The 25,038-nt window shown below is 52.4% G+C and overlaps 1 protein-coding gene across 4 annotated transcripts in view; it reads right to left on the bottom strand.

Moving 5' to 3' along the window:
• DPP6 (dipeptidyl peptidase like 6) overlaps window positions 1-25,038 on the bottom strand; it is a 532,157-nt gene that overhangs the window by 102,953 nt on the left and 404,166 nt on the right. For all 4 annotated transcript variants that reach the window (XM_053671913.1, XM_053671915.1, XM_037131931.2 and 1 more), the window contains exon 5: window positions 19,456-19,530. In XM_053671913.1, the coding sequence (XP_053527888.1) occupies window positions 19,456-19,530 (75 nt within the window). The remainder of the gene's footprint in view (window positions 1-19,455; window positions 19,531-25,038) is intronic.

The raw sequence follows: 25,038 nt of genomic DNA, 5'->3' as shown, positions 1-25,038 counted from the left end.
ACTGGGCTCTGAGGGTGTCTTCTGAGGGGAGCCAATGAGAAAAAGGAAGACAAATTAAAATGACCTTGTGCAGGGTGATGGGGAGAAGAACAAACTGTCCATTTTTCAATTCTCTGTCTATATACGGTCAGGCAAAGAGGAAAAAAATGTCCCGGCGGATGGGAAGTGTGATAAAATATTTGGAAAAAAATGAACCACTAAACTGCAAGGATTCGAAGAAAAATGAGAAAGAGTCAAGAAGTAGAGAGGGGAAATCTGAGAGCTGGATGTGTTCGACATGGGTGTGCACAGAGCCTTCCAGAAAAAGCTCCGTGCAAATGGAAAACCTTAAAAGTGAAAGTGCGGTTATGGCTCGCAGGCTGCCCTTTAAGAAAAGTGAGGAAACAGAAGGAAGAGGAAACCATGTTCTCGTTTCCAGGATGAAACAGTCTGACATTCTCTCCCACAGAGCGACCAGCCTCGGCGCGGGGTGTGTGTGCGCGTGCACAGTTCCATCTGCACGACGCCTCATCTCGAAAGGCACAGAAGAAGCTGTGCCTCCCAGGAAGGATTCGTTCCTGGGAAAGTCTGTCTTTCCTTTGTGGTCTCTATGTATCTATTGTATTTATGTGTCTTTCTTTAAAACAGGCCCCAAAGACTTCTGATCGTGGGGGGAAAAAAAAAGCTAAGCGTTGGCGTTCATAGGATTGGCTGTGTTTCTAAGAGTGTGCTTGGGCGGGTGAGTACAAGGTACTTAGGTTTCTTCCCACGCCATTGGATTTCCCCCCGGAAGTGAACCTGTGAAAACCGGTGTCGCAAAACACCATTCACGGGAGGGGAAAACCATTTCGACAAATTGTTATGGTTTGATCTATTGTGCAAAACGGTTGGTACTGGTCGTCAATATTCGGGGGTTGATGGGGAAACAACAAGTCGGGTGTGTCCCGGGGTAAGTTACCATCAGCCAGCTCTCGTACTCCCAAACTCCCTGCCTTGCCCACGGCTTTGCTGCCTGTACTCGCCCCTCCCCCACCCCCACTGAGCCACACTCTCCAGTTCCCCGTGGCCTCTCCTACCTCCGCCCCGGTGCATGCTTTGCACGCTCACATCTTCTTCCTCTTGAGATCAGCCCCTCCCTGTAGTCTGGAGGCTTCGGTCCCGAAATACCGTATTTTGCCACATAGAAGGCACACCCACATTTCTGGCCCCAACTTTCAGGAAAAAAAATCTTTTGTTTTAATTTTTCAATCCAACTTTTTATTTATATTTAGATGCTTGTTTTTTTTTTGTATTATCAAGGAATTTTAGCATTTGTTTTTGAACATGTTATAGTACAAGAAATTTTATACGTAGTGAATTGTTATAAAACTCAAAAATGGATACAAGGTATTTCAGGGACGACCCACGTATCAGGGTGTGTCCCTTATTTTTCCCTGGAGAATTTGGGCAAAAACGTGTGCATTGTACACGGCACAGGACGGTACTGTGCCTTCTACAGCCCGGGCTCCTCCCTGCAGACAACACACCCAGTTTCTGCCTCCAGGTCTCCACCGCCTGCCTCACAGGCACCCGAACCCAGCGTTCTCCAAAAGAAAGTCTTCCACAGGCGTGAGACCCACTTCGGTTTGGATGTTTCTGATCTGGGTGGTGGTCCGTCCGGCCCTCAGTGAGGTGAGCTGAAAACCTGGTTTCTCCGACTCCTGGTTTCCTCCTTCTCTGCTCTGGTGCCATCTGCCCTCGGAAGGCACCCAAGTCCTTCTCCAGCCCTGCCCCCCTCCATCCTTCCAGCAAGTGCCAGAGGGCAGCCTTCTCGTCTGTCTGTCCATCTGTCCGTCCGTCCTCCCAGCAGAAAGAGCCACCGTACTCCCTTCCGAGACTCAGCTCTGGGGTCCCTGCCCCTTTCTTTCTGCTTCCTGCTGAATGTCATTAGCCCCTCGGCCACACAGGACCCTGCCTCATCTTTCGCCCCTCCCCATTGTCCCTTCTCCCAAATGTGTAGGACAGAAATCTCCTGCATTAAAAAAAAAAAAAAATGCCCGGCCCAACTCCCTTGGTGTTCTCCCCATTTTACTATCACGGCGGCTTGGGAGAGAGTCTGCACAGCTTCCTTTCTAGTTACTTCTTTATTTTTTTAAAGAGTTTATATATTTATTTATCTTTAGAGAGAGGAAGGGAGGGAGAAAGAGAGGGAGAGAAACACCAATGTGTGGTTGCCTCTTCTGCACCCCTTAGTGGGGACCTGGCCTGCAACCCAGGCATGTGCCCTGACTGGGAATCGAACCGGTGACCCTTAGGTTCACAGGCTGGCACTCAATCCACTGAGCCACACCAGCCGGGGCTCTGGTCACTTCTAACCCACTGGCACATCTTCAAGTTCAAGGGGACTTCCTGTTGCCACATGGAATGGCGTTGTCTAATCTCCACTCTGTTCGGGAGGCGTCTACAGTCCCTTTCTTATTGGAGTGGGTGCTGCACCCACAGAGGGGGCTGAGCATGCACAGGGGGTGGGTGAGCTCAGAGCAAGTTCCCCCAAGCCAGGGTCAAAGACACCACGGCTAGAACAAGCCCGTCAGGCCACTAGACTCTCCCCTGAAGCTAACACACAATAATACTGAATGTCAACTGCCAATGACAAATTAGAGAGAGAGAAGAAATAAGATACAGCAATCTGATGTGAACGGAGGCTGAAATACTGGGAGAGAAGAATGGGAAAAGGACCGTTTAGGCAGGGGAAAGAAAGTGACGGTTAGAAAACAAATGGTTAAAAAAAGAAAAAGGGAAGGAAAATTACCTGGGTGGGAAGTCAAGGATGAAAGACAATAAAACCTAAAGGAGGAAAAAGAAAAACGGCTCTGGAAGAAGCTGGGAAATGCGTGGTTCCTGGGCTTTAAAAATGGGGGCGGGGGGAACAGAGCAGGTACCCAGCAGGCCTGTCCCCTCAGGGCACAGAAGCTTCTGCCACGGATAGGAAAGGACAGTCCTGTGGGTTCTAGGGGGCACATGGCCCCAGTCGTACCGCAGGTGAACAGGGCAGTCAGGCCCCGGGAGAAAGGAAGCCCCGCCCGTCAGACAAGATACTTTCCTGAGAACATTTCTGAGAGCAGCCTCATGTCGCCGACAGACACAACACAGCACACATGACATGCATGCACTTGGGTGCGTTCAGATGCACGTGAACACCTACGATGCCATCGTCACGGTCCCCGTAACGAACATGTCCCCGCCCCAAGTTTCCTGACAGCCTGTGAAGAAGGCAGCGAAGTTCGAACAACAGAGGCCGCACCCCATGTCCCCACAGCTCCCAATGGGCGTGGGGAGAAGGAAGCAAGGGAACAGATGTCTCGCTTTTGCAAAAACACTTCATGAATTTGCCACAGGGACACCGAAGGCTCCTGAATCCTGGTCTGAAGGCTTGCTTATACAGAACCCGCGCGCTGGTGCTAGTGATCAATCCCATTCACTCTCACGTTCTCCCTCCCCCTGCCCGTCACCCGGGGGCTACCCTGCTTCCGAGAAGCCCGAGATGGTTCCGCGGGCAGCTGAGGCCCAATGGGGCTTCCCCTCCCAGCCGGGTCCTTCTCCGCATAATTCAAATAAACGAGTGCATCTTTCATCGCATGGCAGAGACAGGGGTGAACCGGTCCGTCACGTCTTTCTGGGAAGACACAACCAAGATCTTGTCTTGGACACTCATTCCTTTCACAACTGGAGAAGCCAAACTACTCCCGGGAAGGTGGCCGGGCGGGCGGGAGCCTGGAGAGAAAGCTGCCTGAGACACCCCGGAGCAATGGTGGGGGGCTGCCGGGGAGAGAGGGGGCTGAGGGGCAGCGGGGGTCCTGCTGGAGGTGTAAAGAGCTTCATGAGTGAGTGTGAGCAGCTGCCATTCCCAGGGAAGAGGACACTGGCCAGCACCCGCTGTGGGGAAATCATTTCAGACCGGCGAGGCTAAGGTGGGGGATTAAAGCCACCTTACACAGGACAGGCCCAGAGGCCCCTGGAGCATCGGGAGGAGGCAGGGACAGAACCTCGCGGCCACTGAAATTCCTTCCTGTTCAGGGAATCCCTCAGGTCCCCACCGAGGACTGCCCCCAGCTCTCAGCCCTCTGTCAGGGCTAAGGTGCATGAGTTTATGTTTATCTGCAGGGCACGGAGACCTAATCCCGCATCCAGCCACTCTGCCCTCCACAGGTCAAACTCGACAGGCCCCTGCTGTTGCAGAAATGACGTTCGTCCCTCGACACCCCGTCCTTCCCGAGACCCTGCAGAAATCTCATTGCATGGCACAGCCGGACCCTGCTTGGGTTCTCATCTCCTGTCTCAGTCCTGGGTGTCGTTGGCACTGTCCCGGTGAGCAGACATGTGGCCCGAATGATGTGTCTTCCCGCCTTGTCTCCGTTCTCACTCCCATTGCTGGTGGTCTGGTGAATTCTAAGTCCCGGTGCGGAAGATGAACGATGGAGGAAAATCTCCTGAATGAGTCAGTCCTTCCCGGAGAGGGGTCCCCCTCTCTCAGGCAGAAGGTCACGGCCACCCTCATGTTCAATCACCGAACTTGGCACACGTATCTTTAGACCCTGCCAATTTCTCTCAGATCCTTTTCACAAAGTCAAACCCCTTGCTGTAATGACTTTTAAAACGATTTTTCTAGAGGACCCTGAATAACTAGGCACAAATGGAAATACTGAGGAAAGAGTAAAGATGTAAGAGCTGACTAGGAAAAGACTCAGCGGAAGTGAAACGGTCTCCCTCTCCTCCCCGGCTGGATGGCTTTCCTTCCCAACTGCGTGGGACCCGAGATCGGGTGCAATGCTCTAGGCCAGAGATGGGGCAGAGGAGATGCTGGGTTGTCAGTTTCCAGGTAGAAAAGTGATTTGAAACCCGTGGGATTCAGGAGCCACACCTCAACTCCGTTCCTCCTAGGATCACGGGCCTGTCCCCCAAAAACATTTTACCTTTAAGGGACTTTGCAGAAGGCAAGCTCCTCTTGAACCTGCGGCCTCTTCAGGAGTGAGTGGGGGGGGGGCGCCTCGGTCAGTGATGGCAGACGACTTCAGTGTTTTTTCTTTCTTTCTTATCGAATTTATTGGGGTGAGTTTGGTTAATAAAATTACATAGGTTTCAGGGGAGCAATTCTATGATGATACATCGTCTGTTTGTCATGTGTTTACCACCCCAAGTCAAGTCTCTTTCGGTCCCCATTTCGCCCCCTTCACCCTCTTCTCCCTCCCCCACTGCCCCCCCCCCCGGCGGTCACCACACTGTTGTCTGTGTCCGTGAGTCTTTCTTTCTTTTCTCTGCTTAATCCCCTCACCCTGCTCACCCGGCCCCCAGCCCCCTCCCCACTGACAGCTGTCTGTCTGTTCTCTGTATCTGTGAGTCTGTGTCTATTCTGTTCGTTAGCTCACTTTGTTCATCAGATTCCACATGTAAGTGAAATCACACGGTACTTGTCTTTCTCTGACTGGCTTCTTTCATTTAGCATAATAATCGCCAGGTCCGTCCGTGCTGCTGCAAAGGGTAACACTTCCATCTTTTTCACAGCTGAGTACTATTTCACTCTGTAAATGTACTGCAGCTTTTTATCCACTCACCTTCTGATGGGCACTTGGGCTGCTTCCCAGTCTTGGCGATTGTAAGTAACGCTGCAACAAACATACAGATGCTTAAGGTTTAGCCCTCACCGGATGGATACTAGCTGAGCTACAGTATCAGGTTTCTTTGTCTTCCATTCTGAAGATGATAATCTGTTTCTCTTCTAAGCCTCTATTGTTGTTAGTAATTCTGCCTCCGATCCAACTTCTGTTCTCAGACAAAGCTCTGTAAACCACAAAGACCCCTGGAATTCTGAGCACCCTCGTTTGCTTTAAGACGCACACAGATTCCACCGGCTTGTTCTCAGTCACGGTGCGCCAGAGCCGAGTGCCAGGACGTACAGAAGGAAGCCGGGCGCCTGACCTGCCGGTTGGCTTCTGAATAACACGGAGGGAGTTGGCAAGTCTCAGCTGGAACCGTGTCCCATTGTTTCCAAGGGACAACTGCTGCCTTGGTCTGTCACAGTGGTGATAATCTATTTATAATGTTGCTAATTTCATGCACTGGTGTTTTGCTCTTGGAATCAGTGACAGCGACAATGCCCTTGGGTGGCCAGTTGGAACGCAGGCGATAATCAGGGTGCCCGTGTCACCGTGTCCAGGATAGGAGCCATGGCTCCAGGGGGAGGGGTACAACAAATAACCCCCTACTGACAAAAAATGGTTGCTCTGCACAGCAAGCATCTGCAAGCTCAGCGTTACAGTGTTCCCATCGGTACAGTTCCTTTTCACCCTGCACTGAGGGTCGGACCTCGCGGGGAGGTGCTGAGTGAGCTTGTTTCTTGGTGTAAAATTCAGGGCTTGAAATTCAAGTGTGTTTGTGGAATGTGGGTAAGCGGACAGGATGGGTCTGTGATCTCTTCTGGGTTTCGAGAGAATCTCAACATAAAACAATGGCCAAGTGTGCTGTTCCCTCCTAACATTGGTTACAGGCTGAGCTGTGGTGTCCTCCAGAAAGACGCATGGGCCTCCTCGCCTCCGGGATGTCCCGTCGTGACTTTATTTACCGAAGTAAGAAATCAAGCTAAAATGGGGTCCCTCGGGGGGGGTGTCCTGGTGAAAATGGGATGTTTAGACCCAGGGATCTGGGACAGGGAGACACCACGTGAGGCTGAGGGCAGTGACCTGGCACAGCGTCCCCCCACAGCCTGAGAAGGAGCGAAGTGCCCCCGCCCTGACAGTGGACAGCCCAGCCTCCAGACTGGGAGATGCACCCTTCTGTCACGCAGAAACCAGGCCAGGGAACCCTGTGGTGAACGTCCCAGCAAATGATGGCGTCATGACTCAAGGGGTGGTGAACCATGAGACCAGCACCCCCTCTGTCCATCCATGTCTCGCATACGTGTTCCTGTCTCGCACCCTGAAAGGCCCCGGGGTTCCTGCCTTTGCTACCCCCGTCCGGGCCGCTGCCTCCACGTCCTGGGATGTGCCTGGCCACCCTGCTGCCCCCAGTGATTTAAGGACAGTGAGTAGTTCACACGAACATCACCCGGCAGCCGGTACAACTAATGACGCCACGAATTCTGCCATTCATGGCCTCTTTTACCTTCCATTCTAACGTGTCCTCAAATAAAACAAATGGACCGTGGAGGTAATTTCTTGTGCTGTCAAAAATCCAAAGAAACGCATTTTGTCTGAAATAAGCTGGATCCTATTACTTCCCCCAAGCGGCTCCGCCGTGCCCCGGGCGTCTGTGTGCGGAGATCTGCACGTTGGTGCGTTAGTCTCGTTTCAGAAGGGAGCTCGCTCTCGACGGGGCTTTCTCTGGGTTCCACCCGTCTCAGCTGCCTCCATTTCATCTTCTTTCTAGAAGGTTCCCGATGCCAGGCTTTCTCTTACTTTCCAGGTCGTTTGCATCTCCACGCGCAGTGGATGTGAAGATGTCGGGGACACCTTGGAGGCTGTCTCAAAGCTGTGCTCACATATTGTCCCCATGACGCAGGCACCATGCTGTCGGCTCAGGTGCAGATTCCTGGCACACAGGAGTCAGCCCCTCGCCTGCCCCCTCAGAGCAGGCGGCTGAGCTGGTGAATGGGAGAGGCGCCCAGGCCCCCCTCCCTCTCGGCGCAGAGAAAAATGGGCCGGTTTTACTTCAACGATTCTCATAATTTGGGTCAGAGGCCCTTTCCTGTCTGTGACTAAAATGAATGCCGGAGCGTAGGAAAAGCGAGGCCCGTGCTGATCTTGAGGGGAGGTGAGGGTTTGCTTGTGCAAGGAACTGTGCACACAGTGGGCCCAGGGCAGGAAAGGAACGCGCAGTGGGACCCGTTCCTAAAACTCAAGGGACGGAGCGGAGACGAGAGCGCCTCCTCTGCAGGGGTGCAGGCAGGGGTGCAGGCAGGGGGTGTGCAGGCAGGGGGTGTGCAGGCAGGGGGTGTGCAGGCAGGGGTGCCCTGCAGAGATGTCCTGAGCCCCCCTCTTACGGCACCGACCACTCTGACTGGGCCTTACAGAGACTGCACGGAGCTGCAGGTGCTCGGGCGGGCGACGGGTAATGAGGGGTCCTTGGGGACAGGGGACAGGGGAGGCCAGGAAGGAAGGGCAGGAGGGGAAGGAGCTGACCAGAGACAGCGGGGAGGTGGGGACAATGTCAGAAACCGTTCGCTGCTGTTTTAGCAACTTTCCCAACTGCTCAGCTGTTTTCAAAGTCAGCACCATATAATACACACTGCACTGTTGCCATTGCAAGGAATCAATCATGCAATCAGAGGTTGACAGGGGCCTTTACAAGCCCACCCTGCACTCACCCTGGGTCTGAGAGCTGGCCTGAGCAGCCCCCAGGGGTCTGGGTGCAGCGGGGTCCCCTATACAGACTCTGGGAACGTCTGATATGCAGGCAGAGAGAGAGCCATTCGGCACAGCTCAGAGGCAGAACCCCCCGGGACCCTCAGGGCCACTCCCTGCAGCGTCACGGGTTCCAGCCTCACCACAGACAGGTCCGTGTTTGTCCAATTGCCAAACCACACTGTGCTCCTCCAGGACCTGGAACGCTGGGAACGAGGAAGGTACGGAGTACACTGAGGAAGGCAAACGAAAACCACAAGAGAGGGCGTGACTCTGTCAGAGGTGGCGAACACTACGGAATTACTGTCACAAGCAGCTTCTGGCCTGAGGCAACCTGGGCAATGACTGAGCCCTAAGGGGAAACTAACTAACTAACTAACTAACTAACTAACTAACTAACTGACTAACTAACTAACTTCTGTTCATTCATTCTTAGTTTACGCCAGTGCAGCAAATCACCAAGGATGTGATGGTGACTAGGACACGTCCCCTACCCTGCAGGTCCACGAGGCCAGCAAGGAACGCGGGTGCCCAGGCACAAACTCACAGGGGCACTGTGACCCGCCAAAACGTCCCCTCCACCAGGGAGCCCCTGGGAATAACACGCCCTTGGACCTCTTGTTTAGAGAAAGAATCGGAACCTGTCAGAACCGACTGCCTCGGAAGGTGAGGGGGGCCTCGCTGTTCCTCCGTCTCGGTGACGAGGCTTTGAGACTGCAGGTCCCACGCGTTATCCGGTGACATGCTCTCGGCTAGTCACTTGTCCTCACTGCAGAGCCTGCAGATGACAGGTGTGGACGGTGCTGCCCAGACCATAAGCAGCATCGCTTCCTGGAGGACTCGGGTCCACAGTGACTCACTGGGGGCTGATGCCTGCCCCGCCCAGAGCCCCGAGCAGCCTCAGGTCTTCCCGGCTGCGTCCTGAGGCGCGGCCAGGAGCACCCTCTGGAGCCGGCCTGAAGGCGGGGCCGCGGGCAAAGCCCCTTCTTGTGAGCAAGGGGTGCGTTGATTTATTTTGGTTTTCCCTCAGACACGCGTCAGTGGTCACCAGCAACTGAGACACAGCGCACAATGTTGTCTTTTTTAAATGAGCCTGTCCTAAGATTCTCAACAGTTCACCAGAGCTGACGTCAGCAGGTCCATCGTCTGAGAGCAGTTCACGGTTGGAAGGGCACAGCAAAGGGGCACAACCCGACTTTTACAGTGAAACCACATGGATTTGTTTTTTTTCTTTCTTTTTTTAAAAATATTTTATTTATTTGTTTTTACAGAGAAGGGAAGGGTGGGAGAAAGAGAAGGAGAGAAACATCAATGTGTGGTTGCCTCTCCTGCGCCCCCTGCTGAGAACCTGGACCACAACCCAGGCAAATGCCCTGACTGGGAATCGAACCAGCGACCCTTTGGTTCACAGGCTATCTCTCAATGCACTGAGCCACACCAGCTAGGGCAGTATCTGCTTTTTCCAACGATTCATAGAAAAACCCCTGGGGTCTGGGGGATGGAGTGGTAGGCACCACAGACTGCTAACAATGCCCAACACATCATCATTCAAACGAGACGGCTCCTGGCATCTGGCTGGACCGAGCTATTAATACCAGGTCCTCACGGAGTGTGGTGAATGACATCCACGCCTCATGTGAACGCAGCCCCCAGCGAGGAGTGGCGGTTCATCCGAGGTGCCTGTCACACCGGCCAGGTGCCCTGGTGGTGAGCATCACGCCCTGCCGACGATGACCTCATGTGACTAACGACAAGGCCTCAAAGCTCCTGGTTCAAGCAGCTGATTCTCAGCTCTGACTCCGCCCAGAGTTCCGTTCTGTCTGGGGCCGGAATCACGTCGTCAGCAGGAGACGGGCGTCCCCTTATTTCAGCACCTGTGGCCCCCTGGTCCCAGGTGAGCACGGATGCCGGAACCAGCCACACCCTGCCCGGTGTCCTGTCCATCTGGGGAAGCTGTGTCTCGGGTGGTTCGTGGGGTGAAGGTCAGTTGGGGAGACGGTCATGCATGTCACCGTGTGTTTATAAAAGTGACGCGTGCAGAGGCCACTCTGTGTGCTCCGTCTGGAACCCGTGTTCCGGAGCCACACTGGCCCCCACCCCCCTGCAGCACTGCAGCCTGGGCACCACCCCCCAACGGCCCACCCCCAGATCACTGGGTCCACCCCACACGTCCTGCTGCCCCTGCCTCCCTGGGATGGGTCCCCCTGCTTCGGGGAGCTCTGCTTTTGCACCCTGCCATCTACCTTCCTTGTTCTCCCCCCAACCCAGCCCGACACAATGTTTACTTTCCGAAGGTCTCTTCCCTGCAGAAAGAAAGACTGTCGGCTGGGCTCACGGCTGGTAAGAAAGTGCCTGGCCGGCACGTACTCCGGGCCCCACCGGCCGTCCTCAGATGAGCAAATGGTGCCGGGAGGGATCTGAAGTGAATCCAAGGGGCCGATGGTCTCTTTTTTCTCTGTGTTATTTTCGGTAACATGTTCCAAACCCATGCTTTTTTCTCGGCCACTCCCTTTCTCCTCCTCCTCCCCTCCCGGTCCTGACAAGCGGTGTTTGCAACAGAACTGGCGTTCCTCCCGTCACCCTGCCCGGGCCATCCAGTGCAAGGCCCCCCTGCTGGGCCATCCCCGGGGCCCGGCAGGTGGGGTGATGGGAGCGGGTCCTGTCCTGGGGGCAGAGAGTCTGTCTGGGGCCAGGGCGCCAGGCGCCTCCAGGAGGGCGGGAGTGACCTCTGTCCACCTCTTCCTCCGCATGTGACCGGCCCCTCCTGTGCGTCGTCCAGGCCTCCTTCTCCAGCAAAGAGCACAGACCAGGGTTGGGCACCCTCCTTCCCATCCCCCACCCTGAGGGCCGCCCTCGACCCAGCACAGACCCAGGTTTTCTCCTCGAACCCAGGACACCAGTCCCCCTTGGGCCGCTGGAATCTGTCCATCTCTGGCCATCCAGCCTCAGAGCCTGCAGCTGGCCACGGGTCTGGCTGCTGTGATCCTGTCCGCTGGACCCGGCCTGGGCCATTTCTATGTAGTTAGTGGGGCTGCCGGGGGCAGCGGCAAGCCCTTCATCTCGGGGGTCTGCTCCCAGCATGCAGTGGGGCACACGCTGCGATCGGCTCACCCTCCTCGGACGCCCTGTTCCCGGCTCCTTCCAGACTTTTATCTCAGACGCTTTTCCCGAAGAGAGGCCCCGAGAAATGATGATGGCACCTCCTGGGACGTCACCATCATCCCCGCGATGTTATCATCATCCCTGTGGCCACTGTCTTCCCCGCTGGCGATGCTACGGTCCTCAGAGTCGCCACCACTGTCCTGTTATTGCCTCTTCCTCCTCCCTTCCCCCTCCTCCTTATTCCTTCCCTCCTTCCCCTTCCTCCTCCTCCCTCACCCTCCTCCCTCCTGCTTCTTCCCCCTCCTCCTTCCTCCTCATCTTCTTTCTCCTTCTCTCTCTCTTCATCACCATCATCATTACCATCATCACCGGCACAACAGTCATCTCTGTCCTCAGAAGCCATCGTTTTGGTGATACCCATGATTCAGCCCTTAGTCTTAACCCTAATCTCTCGAAATGGCTCTTTTCTGTTCTAACCAAAAACCTTTCTGAAAATTAAAGACCCGCCCTGGGCGTGTGCAGTGCAGAACTCACACGGGGGTGGGGGGTGGACGTGGCTGCCCCTCCTGCCCCCCCCTCCAGCGCTTCTACTCCCCGCCCCTGAGGTCTCCGCCATTGTTGTCCCGGCTTCTCTGGCCTGTCGCCGTGAGGCTGACCAGTGCCAAGATGCTCCACGGTGAAGGGCAGCTGCTGTCCCAATGTCTGATTTTGCTGGTGGTCGACAGACACCCACTGGCTGAGACGGCCCTTTGGTTTGAGTGAAGCATGGTGCCTGCCTGGTTGGGACGTAGCGGCCTCTCTGCCGGGCCGTGGGACACGCTGTTTATCCCAGTCAGCCTGAGTGCTGGGATGCCAGGGGCTCTAAAAAGTCACTGGAAAGGGATGTTTGCGCTTTCATGAGATGGAAAAAGACAAAGGAAAAAAAAAGCTTTGAAATTGGAAAGGACGCCATGTTTGGTCACTAAAAATAGAATTGAACCTCGACCTCTGATGTGGGCGCCTGGTCTTTGGAGTCTGTCCGTCACAGGGCGGTGCTGCTCCACTGGGGGAGGGCTGTGTGTTTTCGCTTCGTTTCTACCCCTCAACACTCTCCGAGAGTGGTAGTGGCCGGCGGCCCCCCACCCCCGGACAGGGACAGATTTTGCCAAAGGAGACGCAGCTGTCCCTGCAGGGTCAGTGGCATCGCTTTACACGTTCTGCTTTACTGAGCTGATGGCACCTGAGAGCTAAACGTTTGGCGGGGCGACGCTTAAGGAAACATGACCCTCTTCGATTCTGACCTTTTCCTTAGCACAGCCCCTCCCCACCCTTGGACAAGGGACCAGAAATCTCCGTTTACGTAAGAAGACAAAGTGATTGGATAGGACACTGATTATATGAAGAATGAAACTCCTTTGTTTACTAATTACCTGCCTATTTGTTTATCACGAATCGCATCATTAATCCAGACTCTGGACAAGGTGAACCAGGGTGGCCAACCTGTGGGGGCTCTGCACCTTTGTTCCGAGAAAACTTGCTCCCCGGGCAAAGGACAGACTCAGCGTCAGTGACAGCCACCTTGCCGCACCCGCAGGCCACCGAATGACACGGGGAAGCAATGTCACTCAGCGTTGCTCTGAAGCTGGACCCTCTGACCTGGCAGCCACCAGCTGTACGTGGCTATTTAGGTTTAAGTCACAGACAGTGAAATAAAATCACAGACTGAGTTGCCCAGCCATACCGCCACGTTGCAAGTGCTCCTCACCACTGCCTTGGACACTCACTCAGACACAGAGCATTGCCATCATAGTGGGACGTCCTGTGGGCCACCGTTGTATCCAAGGAGGAAGAAGAGTCGGCAGACAGGACGTCTGAGAAAGGAGGCTTGGCCCTGGCCAGGTGCCTCAGTTAGTTACAGTGCCGTCCCCATGTGCCCAGGTCACGGGTTCGGCTCCCAGTCAGGGCACGAGCAAGAATCAACCAATGAATGCATCACTAAGTAGAACAAATCGATGTTTCCTCCTCTCTCTCTCTCAAACCAGTAATTTAAAAAGTAGACTTAAATCGGTCTAAAGAAGGACTTTGCACCAATTGGAACCATCCAGCCTCGGGAGAGAGGGGTCTCTGAGGAAAGAACTCTGTGTCAGCAGAACTAGGCAATGACGTGACAGGAAAGACTGTGCCCAGGGAATCTGTCTGCACAGGGTCGCACACACCTGCCTGCATCCCCCAGTCTCCAAGCTCCCGGATTCTGTGAACCACAGCAAGTGGACATGCGTGTGGGGAGGGGTGGGGGCCAGGAGCGTCAGGAGACCCCTGCGCGTAACCCGCAGTCGGTTAACAAACCGCACCGCAAGCTGAGGAAGGGCTGGGACTATCTGAGTTCTTAAGGGGTTTTTCCAAGGACACAGAACCGGCACCTACGCCCCACCCAGCCCCCCACAGGTCAATGAAACCCAAACAGGGACAGAAGGAGCCAGCACACCCAGGGACAAACGCACGCAGGGGACAGGTTAGGACACAGATCCGGGTGAAGTGACTCATGTGGGCAGTGGCTACAGCCAGATTCAGTTTTCCACTGATAAAGGGCTCCGTGAGCCTCAGCAAATCTGTCACCGTTAACAAGCCTCCAGGTAATGAGCAGAGAAAGTGTCTGTCTGTCCATCCGGGCCACACAACAGTAAACACAAGGTGATTATGACCTGTAGTAGACCCAGAGAGCAAGTGCCTGAGATTTTTAAAAATTATGATTCACATTTCACGTCATTCATAAAACCTCTCATTTCTGGAAATGCGCGCATTATTGATGCGGCGAGGCCCACTGGGACTTAGTGTCCGCAGGAAAGCCGCCTGTCTCACGGAGCTGAACGTGATTTACACGCCCGGCATCCGAGGTGGACGGCGGAGGGTACCGTGATGGAAGAGGCCCTTGAACGCGAGCCGTGTGCTAACAAGCGAGGCAGGAGACGTCTCAATGACGACGGACCAGACCTGTGGTATGACGGCTTCTCGCTGGAATTCCGTGTGTTAACTGGAACAGAAGTTCACTGGGGGTGCTGGGGGCCCAGGGGTGGGTGTGGGGAAACTGAGGAAAGCACCCGTGCCCCACGTCACCCGCCCTCAGAGGGATGGCGCTGGGACCCAGGAGAAGCAGGGCCTTCCTGTGGTCAGGAGCTGAAACACCGACCACAAGTCCCCTGCTAGCACCTTAAAGAGCCATTCTAACCAGCGACAGACCCCTGCGTCCTTGGTGGGACCCTTGGGGGCAGAGAGGTGACCTTGACTGAGCCCAATGAGAGTGCACGGCCGCTCCGATGCATTGAACACGCAGCCTGGGCCGGAACAGGAGCAGATGCTGCTCAGAGCTCCCCTGACCTCAGGTCTGCCTGCAGCTGCTCCCCATTATCACCTCGGGGAGCAGATGTGGCTGCAGGAAAATTACTGACCAGAGCCTGACCCCGCCCCCAACCCCCGCATTCCAGCTGAGGACAGCTGCCCGGGTGGGTGTGTACGTTAGCAAAGCTGGATGCTGTTTGCAGTCCTCCCCCTTGGCATCCGCTCCGAGCCTTGGCCAGTTCCCTGCACGGAGCAGGTGAGGCCATGCAAGCGGGCGATCGTCGCCAGGTCCTGGGTCCTGGGACCCCCGACCCCCACCAAGCAGGGAGAGGGAGGCCTGGGGGCTGGGTGGGAACACGGCCCTGGGGCACAGAGGTGGGTGTGGTCTGGACTCCACCAGCGTGAGTCACAGGGGACAAGGCAAAATGCAGTTCAGTTTTTATAGCAAAAGCACCCTAAACGCACACACAGGGAAAGCGATCCGATCGTGTCCCAAAGAAGCCTAAGGTTTCCTCCGTGTTTGCACTTAAATAAATACTGTCCTTTCTAAAACTACTTTCAGAAGGCTGCTCGCTGTTTCTTGCCATTGCCATGATGTTCTAGAAAAGGCCACACTATGGAGACAGCAAATAGACCTGCAGTTTGGGGGGGGGGGCGGGGGCAGGGCTGGGGGGAGGCCTGATTACAAGGGGGCAACAGGAAGCGATTTTCTGGGGTGATTTGTGGCGACGTCTCCATGAGCCTATGAAGGTCTTACAACCTGGAGAACTCGACACCAAACAAAAAAAGAGCTATAAATGGGAAATTTCCCCTTTCCTATAAAGGCAAATTCAATTTTTCATCACGCCGTATATAATCTGCTTCCACACTGAAGCCAAGGAGAGTATAAGACGGGCCAAGGGGACCGTGATGACCGTCCAGCCAGCCAGCCCCTCAGCGCGCCTCCCCAGCTGAGTGGCCACGAGCCGCCACAGGCATCCTTGCGCGTCTCTGGAGCCCAAAGCCTCCTTAGCATGAAAGGCTCTAGAGGATTATTTAGCAGAACATGCCTCTTACATGCTCGGCTTAACACGAGTGCATGTCACTTCAGCAACTCAAGTTGGGGGAGCTGAAGCGGCTCATTGCGGCAAAGGGCTTCCTGGACACGGCGGGGACACACTCCAGTGGCCGAGGGCGGCGGTGGGGCGGCCCGGCCTTGGCGAACTGGGCCTGTGTTAGTGGAAGACCTGCTGGGACAGCCAGGGTGTGAGGCTGCATCTGGGGATTTTACAGTCCTGTGGGGTGCAGGCCACCGTGGGCGCCCACGAGGGTCCCTGACCTGTGTGGGTGGAGGAGGAGGTTCCTACTGGGGCGGCTGAAGGGTGTGCCAAGGGGCTGAAGGGGCCAAGTTCCTGCTCACCTCTTGGCAGACACTGTTTGTATGCTTGAGGCAGGAAGGGCGTATAGCTCGGTCACACAGATCGGTGCCTGACTTTTTCATGAATGACAAAATGAGGGCAACAAACACCCCTGGGGACCAGAGTGAGCTGGGCATCTTCCTGGGGGTGAGCCCTGTGTCTAGGCCCCAGGGAGGGACACGGGAGGGAAAAGGACGAAGTTCATGGAGCACCTGCTGTCTGCCAGGTGCCAAGTGAGACCCCTGGTACTGTCACATTCAGTCCACAGCAGCACAGACCACACGCAAGGCCCCTAACACAGCTCAGGAGAGCCGGCAGGCCACTCTAGTCAGGGGTGCCGGTGAGCATGGGCACCGGGCTCTTCCACTCCTGGGGGCGCGCAGCAGGGAGCAGGGAGAGCCAGGGCGGGGAGAGGATGGTCCTGGACTCCCGAGGCCGTGTGTGATGTTTAGATTTCTTTCCTGGAACTGCAACCTCATACACTGAGATCTTATTGTGCACAAAACATTTATTCGATTAAATGAGAGAGGCTTAGGAATTGGACATTGTGACTTAGCCCAAAAGTGTTTTTTTATGATCGTCTTTTTAATGAAAAGTGGAGTGAGTGTATATAAACGAGGTATCCTAGCTGCCTTTGAAATGCGTGCATAAGGTTGGGATAAGCAAGGATCCCAGGAGAAAATGCTGTTTTTGTTTCTACAATTAGACAGAAATCACCTGTGGTGATACCCATTTGGAAGCACTGTATAACCCTCATGAGAATATACAAAGCTTTTTAAAAAATCCTGCAGTCAAAAACATTGAACTTTGTTTGACTAGAGTTCTCAAGTTTACATAAATACACAGCTTATTTTTTTGGATACTTCTGATGCTAGAGACAGATTTCGGAAGTTCTGGGCCATCCCAGATCCCAGACCAAGACGCTTCCCTGGAGACCTGCCCCGTTTTTCTGGAAATACCCAGGTTTTAGTTTATCCAGTTAAGGAAGTTTGCGCTGCCATTTAACCCCAAGTTTGCCTGCAGAATCTCGAGGTTTTTCTGCTCTATGTCCGCCCCCCCCAGAAGAACAAGACTCTGGCTTGGACAGCCATCTGCACAGTAGCGGCTCAGGACTTGAAAACTCAGAAGAGCTACTTCTTGATTCAGGTTAAAATAGCTATCGCTACAGATTTCCCACACAGCGCACATGGGCAACACTTGAATCATCTTGTGGTTGGTGTGTGAGAAACCCAAATTTCTCCCGTGTTCCCCGAGGTGGGACAAGCTGAGCGTTGTCTGGCTCCGAAGGCCGTCCAGTGAAAAGGTCCCTGTTCTACACGGTGAAGGCGCAAAATATTTAGCAAAATATTCTTTCACCAAATAGTTATCGGTTGCAGCGAGATCCCAGGGGACTCTTTCTCAAAAACACTGGGAAAGAGAAGGAAGGCTGGAGGCGACTTCCACCACACCCGGCCCCCCAGGATCACAGATTAGAATCTTCTAGACTTTGGGGAACGGATGTAGCACTTGGTCTGCGAGGCTTCTAGGAGCAGCAGGCTCGGTGCCTAACACGGTAATTCATCCCACGGCTGGGATGCCCCCGCGAGGAAAAGATTCCCTACTGAGATGACCCGGAACCTGCCCTTCTGTGCTTTCCTCACTCAGTGGTGGCCGCGTCCCCTGAGCAATCGAGAACACACATGTCGTCCCATCCCCGTGACAGTCCTGCAAACATCTGCTGAGTGATGTTACATCTCGGGTGGTTCCCCAGGGTGACCAAGGGGCTGAAACATTCCCCGATCCCTGCGCACCAGGACCCTGGACCTGAAGCTCAGAGAGGGGAGGGGAGGGGCTGGGGTAGGCCATGCAGAGCCCCGAGGCTACAAGTGACCTTGGGGTGTCCAACCTGAGGCCCGTGGGCTGCATGTGGCCCAGGATGGCTATGGATGCGGCCCCACACAAAATCGTCAATTTACCTAAAACCCTTTTTTTTTTTTTTTTTTGCTCATCAGTTTTTGTTAGTGTTTGTCTATTGAACGTGTGGCCCAAGACAGCCCTTCTTCTCCCAGTGCGGACCAGAGACGCCCAAAGTTTGGACACCCCTTAGCCTATCAAGCTACCGGGCTTCCCACAGACTGAGATGAACAGTCATCCCAAAGAATTTGGATGGGGGAAATGAAAACCTTTATATGACTGATATTAACAAGAACAACAACAACAAAACTCCCAGACAATGGAAAACTAAAGCCAGAGAGAGAAAGGACTTACGTTGAAGAAGAATGAAATTGAACATCTCCAGTAAAGAATCCAGGTGTCAAACACTTTTAGAAGAAGTTCTAAGAACACTAGAATTGGACTTGCCTCTCCATGTCCACCGACCCTCCGTGTTCCGGAATGGGACGGAGCTGAAGCTGGCCCATCCGGGGCCTGGGACCCCCCTCCCTGACCCGCCCAGGGCTGTGCAGACCGAATCGCAGGGCAGGCGCCTGCCCCGACTCGGAGACACCACAGCAGGGCTCTGATCAGAATGGCCTCGGGGGAAACTAATGTCTGTGAAAGTCAACATGCTCTTTGCCAGAAAATAAAGTTCCTCGAAGGCACATTTCCGAAGTCGCTAATCTCGTATAAGCTAAACGTCGGCTTCGCGGATGCAAGGTAAGTTTTACCTTCTGGCTCACTTAAAATGAAAGAGCCAAAGTTAATTTTAAAATATGAGCCAGTTGAAAGGAAAAAAATATGGAAGGAATACCCAGTTGTAGGTGGCCGCTAAGGCCCAGGATGAGAGTTGATGGAAACTGTTGGTGACATTTTACAGGAGACTCCTATGTGACGTGCCCCAAACAGGGATTTAAATAATGAAAGTGACGCTTCACCTCTTCTCCAGGAGATGGGGATGACTAGGAGACAGTGAGCATCTTAATTTGGTTTCAGGAGAAGCTGCCAGATGATTTTTTTTTGTTCTTGGGATACAATTTATGATGTGATTGAGACAATTAAAAACACACACACACCCCAAACCCAACCACCCTGCAATACAGGTTAAGATCAATCTCTACAAAAATATACCTTTTCACCATCTCACGGAGAAAATCCTAACCCTAAAAGGAAGGCTATTTTTTTTTCTGTCAAAGGGGTTTTTATACCTTTCCCCTCCCCTAGGTGGCAGTGTGGCATAAAAAGAGATGATTACAGGACCCACTATTTCCGGACCCAAAGATCTCTGAGAATGGACATTCGAGGAAAAATACTTCATCAGGTATCAGAATAGAGAAACAATCCTTTCCTGGACAGAAAGGCACTGTACTCACAGGTTCCACGTTATAGGAGAAAAGTGCGTATTCTTTATCTGGAGATATTTCGTATCTGATGGCTCTTAAGGATTCCTAAAAGGAAAAAAGAGCAGAAGGCTTTAATGTACCACAGAGACTACACAGCTCAGGGTCTTGCAGGGACACTCTGCTGGCCGGTGCCATCTCCAAAGTTTGCTAACAAAACAAGCAGGCAGCCAACTTCCTAACGTCTGTTAAAAGGGGCTGTAACCCTTCGCTAACTGCATGGGACCCAGTAACAAGATGCTTCCCATTTTTATTTGTATTTCTTTTTCAAATTTCAGCAAAAAAAACAATCCTGGCTATAGCTATCAAAATAAGTCAATTAGAAATAAAGACAAAAACCAAATCATCTTTGCCCACAAGACTCCCAATCCCTTACTATAAACACACTTCCCTTTGTTCGTTCTCATAGTTCGAAGGTTAAAGTAAGCAAATCTCTCCCTCAAATTGAATCACATTCCACCCACTCTTTGGTGACTGGCTTCCTCTCCACGGTGGGCCCTGACCCCACAGGTCAGTGTGCAGAGGACCACCAGTTTTTCCATCATGTGCGGGTGATTCTACACAAGTCAGCTGATTGAACGTGTTGTTTCCCTTTGACTTCACACCCCCTCATCTGCTGGGCTGACCCCACCACACAGACCTCCCCACACCAGTCGAAAGAGCTCTCTATTCTGTCCAGTGTGTGTCGCTCAAAGAAACGAGTGCACCAGCAAACACACGGGTGTGTGACCACAGCTGACAGTGACATCGATTCCACGTCTCCCTGCAGTTTTCTTTCTCACGCGACGATAACTCGGAGGGGCAGCTTTAAAACAACTGTGTTAGCTTGAATTAGAGACCTTTCAACATCGCACTGTGCTCTGTAGTGCGGCTCCATCCGAATTTATTCTCTCAGTCTGTGCTAAAGGGTGGTTACACTTCCTGTTACTCACAGCAGTTGTGGTCGACAACATCCCCCAAAACACTGAATCAGTGAATGCTGCTCCTAAGGCAAATTCAAGGCTAGGTTCCTACGAGCCTCTGGTCACAGTATTGTTGTCAGCCAACCCACACACAACCTCGTCTTAGGTGTGTTTCTGTTTAAAGACATCTTACGGAATACATATGCTGTCAGTTCATTACCATGAACTCATGGTGAATGGCACTATCACTTGTGCCTACACGAGCCTCATGGAACACACGTGCTTTGTCTGTAAGGCACAGTGTGGCCTTCGTATACTTTGGAAACATAAGACAACACTGAACATTATTTCTGGGGGTGGGGGTGCATTCTAATCAGCCTAATTACCTACAAAAAACAAAGGTGTGAAAAATGCCACACCCTGTAGATCACAAAAAGAGTGACTGATCTACAGTAGGTGCACTGAAGGCAGAGAGCAGCAGACAAGTCACATTTTTTGTCACTCTGCACATGGCAGGGAATGACTGCAAAAGCACCAGGAGTCTCCATGTGAGGGCACAGATACATTGTGGCACACGGGCGAATTAGCAAATGCAGAAGCCGTGACGTGTTTCTAGGCTGCTGGTACTGTACACAATGTTGCAGTTAAGATCCTCACCCATGTCTCTTGACTGTGTGTGTGTGGGCTTAGTTTTTTATAGGATAGATATCTAAGGATGGGATTGCTGATGGACTGAGCGGCCAGCGAATACTCTCAGATGTTCGAGTTCTTTATTTGATCTTTATTGTGCGTGGCTCAGTGGGTTGGGGCACCTGTGAGAGGCCACCGACCAATGTTTCTCTCCCACATCAAGGTTTCGCTACCTCTGTTTCTCCCTCCTGTCCTTTCTCTCTACAATAAATACATCTTTTTTAAAAACAGATATTTTTGATGCATATAGAATTCAGCTTTATTTTTCTCCCAGTGTCTGAAATACGTCGCCCACTGTCTTCTGGATGGTGTGGCGTCTGGTGAACAGTTTGCTGTTACCCGTCTGTTTGCTCTTCTGCCAATGACAGGTCCCTTTCCTGTGGCTGCAACTCAATATTTTTCACTGTCTTTCAAAACTTGATTATAATATACTTCAGTGTGGGTTTTTTTTTTCCTTTTTATTATGGCTGGGCTTTGTGTTCTTGTATCGAAGTTGCTAAAAATCCAACTTTGTTATTTCTTCAAGTGTTTGTCTTGTCTTTTTTCTCCTCTCTTTCTGGGACTCTATAAGAAGTATATTAATATACTTTATATTGTCCACCAAGTCACAGAGGCTTGCTTCAAGTTTTTTTTAAAGTATTTTTTCTCTCTGTTTTTATTTTGGATAGTTTATACTGCTATTAATTAAAGGGTTTTTTCCCCCTGTGGTATCGAATCTGCTATTAATCTTGAATTTAAATTTTGTATATTTTACTTTTCATCTCTAGAAATTGTACTTGGGTCCTTTACAACCTTCAATTTCTTTTTTTACATGCCTGTGATTTTATGTCATTGAATATTTGGGACATATGGCATGCATATTAAAAGTTTTAATGTATTTTTTGCTGATCCTGTCATTTCAGCTATTCGTGGGTTTGCTTCTATTGACCGATTTTTATCCATATTAGGGGTCACATATTTTCTGCTTCTTCATACACATAGTAATTAAAAAAAAACAAACTAAACACCAGATATTCTGAATTTTCTCTTACTGAATCTTGAAGTCTTTTTGTGTTCCTTCAGAAAAGGTTTGACTTTTATGACAGGCAGTTAATTACTTGTGGATTAATTAGATTCTTTCAAGGTTTGTTTTAAAGACATTTTACAGGCTTCTCTTCAATGGCCATTATAGCAGAGCTAATTAGAGTCTTCACTTAATGTCTCACGGCTCAAAGAAACTTAAATGATTCCTGGTCATTCACGAGCCCTGGAAATTCTTCCTTGTATAAGACCCTGTCATTGTTCTTTACTCAGAACTTTATTTTCTCCTGCCTTGTGGTGTGTTACTCTGTATCTATAAAGAACAACAATTAACCCAAATCTCAAGGGAACCCTATGCCATTTCTCAAGTCTTACCCAGTTAGCTTCCTCCTCATTTGTACTCTGCCTTGTAGCCAAAATTTTTCCCTTTAAAAATCTGATATCTCTTTAACTCAGCAAGACAAAGAGACTTGAATTTTTCTCCCTGTGCTGGAGTTCAGCAACAACCCCCAAGCAGAAAGCTCGGGGGGTGAGCTGGGCTCATTCATTCTCCTTTGTTCAGGGAATCCCCAGTGGAAATGGCCTATTTTCCAATGTACAGATACTGTTTTACCCCCTTAAATTGTCCCATTTAGAGCTGTGTATATCAGGAGGGTGGTGATGATGACCTTCTACTCTCATGGCCGGCACCAAAGGTCAGAGAATGTGTATTTGTTCTATCTCATCTCTACGCCTAGTGGGCCACCATGACCGGCACATAATCAGGGCTTCAGCAATGCTTGCTGAATAAATGAAGGACCACACCCTCGGTTGTTGCAATAATGGTTCTGATCGAAAGAGAACACCGAGAGGAGACAGCAAACAGTGCAACTTCCTACACTCAGAAATCACCGCAGATCACATGCCTCGGTGGTGGGCCAGCTGCGCCCCATGGCACGTGAGACTGTCCGGTGGGAATCGCAGGAGGCTCCTTGAGAAGCTGTCATTGCCCCTCCTGGGTCCAGTTTCACAAATTTCTCATCACCCCTGTTCCCAGGCCCTCACGGTTGTGGGTATTATGGTCTGTCAGTCCACACTGTCACCAGGTGCAAATGATGGATGGGAAAACCACTAACACGCGTCTAAACGTTTTCCCCAAGACCATTTGAATGAAAGATACATTTCCCAAGCCGAGTATCCATATAAAATTGTAACCATGTTTCTGGGGAGATACGTCCGTATCTGAAGGGTTGGTGTCTTATTTGCCAGCACTAGATAAATAGGTACACGACTGAAATGCAGAGAAGCAAAAGCAGCGTCAGTGGGAGAGAGATACAAAATGATAGAACGTCCCAGCGTATCAAGTAAGAGAAACAAAATGAAGAGGAGAAAGCATACAGACGTCCACAGGCTGTTTTATGAAAACAGCATCCTGGTGAAGAAGAAAAAGAACTAGATGGACAAGATTGGTGATGATAAAATAAAGCCACTGAAAGATGGAGTTACTCGGAGACTCTGTGTGCAGCTCAATGGGAAGACACCTCACACTGAAAATAAAGGGATGATCGAACTCTTCCCTTTCCTGGTCAGCAGTGAGGAAGGATCTCGGGGGCCTGGCTGGGCTACTGAGGATGGAGCCCCCGCCCGCGCTGGGCCCTAAATGCACTAAAGATCACACCACACACAACTCGGTGCCACGCCCAGCATTGGCTGTGAGAGCCAGAGAAAAGTTGAAAATGCCGTTGCTGTACAAGAGAACGGAGGGTGATGGACGTTTCCGGGTGGTTTTGCAAGCCCAGTTCTCTCTCACTGTGGGGACAGACGATTCCACACTTCACAGTTGCATTGGCAGTGTGTGTGTGTGTGTGTGTGTGTGTGTGTGCGCGTGTGTGTTAGGCTGACCGGACTCTATGCCTGGCAGCTCCAGTCGGTATTGTGGGGCCGCCTGCAGCATGCTGTGGCACCTGGGGGTAGCTGTGTGTCGCTCGGTGTGGGAGTTGCAGGTGTGCACCACACACCGCCAGCTGTGACGCCCTTCTCGGGTGTGGAACGCTGGCCTCCGCCCGGTCTGGAGGACCACGGGGACCGAGGCTGCAGCTGGCTCCCTCATGCAAATCTAGACCTGGTTTTGTCTGGAATTAGTCAAAGCTGAGTTCCACCCTCAAGGCTCTCAGCTGCCCGTGAGGCACCAGTGGACACAGAAAAAGCTATTTAACCTCCACAAACTTTTCTCATTTGTAATATGAGAACAACAGGTTACAGCCACTCACAGGATTCCTAAGGATCTTGGTCAAGTGAGGTTTGAGTGCAGAGTTCTGTGCAGCACTGGTCTCATGGCCTGCACCCAGCTCCTGGGTCCCCTTCCTTCATGCTGTCGGCACAGTGCGGTGGCCTCTTCTTCCTCACCGCAGCCTCGGTTTCCACCACAGTCCCCCCCACTTCCCACTTCAGCTCTCTGAGGCCACCGCACGTCCCTTAACAAGGCTCAACGCCAGCAGACACATAGCACATTGCTTTACTGTCATCAGCTGCACCCGGAACGTAGCTGGAGGTCTCAGTTCTGCTTCCAGGATGTGACCAAAACTGCTCCCCCTCCCTGCCTCCCTGTCACCGCCTCCACTCAGGGCGCCCTCGTCCCCGTTCACCTGGGCCTGAAGCAGCCCCTGGGCTCCTCCCTGTGGCCTCTCCCTTCCCCAGCCCCTCCATGATGGGCGTCCAGAGCTGTTTTCATGAAGCGCACAGGCCCCAGAGTGAACAGGAGGCCGACCAGCGAGTCCGTGACCATGTGTTCTTTTCCCAGGGCCTTTCCGCCACAACCTACGCCCAGCAGGACACACCAACTTGCCGCCCTGTTCGCTCGTGAAACACCCATCCTGCCGTTCGGTCACTCTGCCAGGGACGCCGTGAACCACCTGATCCAGAGGACAGAAGACGACCTCCCTCCCTGGCCCTCCTGTCTGCTGGA

The sequence above is a fragment of the Artibeus jamaicensis genome, unplaced genomic scaffold (genome assembly GCF_021234435.1).
Source record: "Artibeus jamaicensis isolate MK-2021 breed Jamaican fruit bat unplaced genomic scaffold, CSHL_Jam_final contig_718, whole genome shotgun sequence".
NCBI classification, from domain to species: domain Eukaryota; kingdom Metazoa; phylum Chordata; class Mammalia; order Chiroptera; family Phyllostomidae; genus Artibeus; species Artibeus jamaicensis.
Note: the sequence above shows the minus strand (reverse complement) of the source record. Positions and strands in the feature narration are given on the sequence as shown.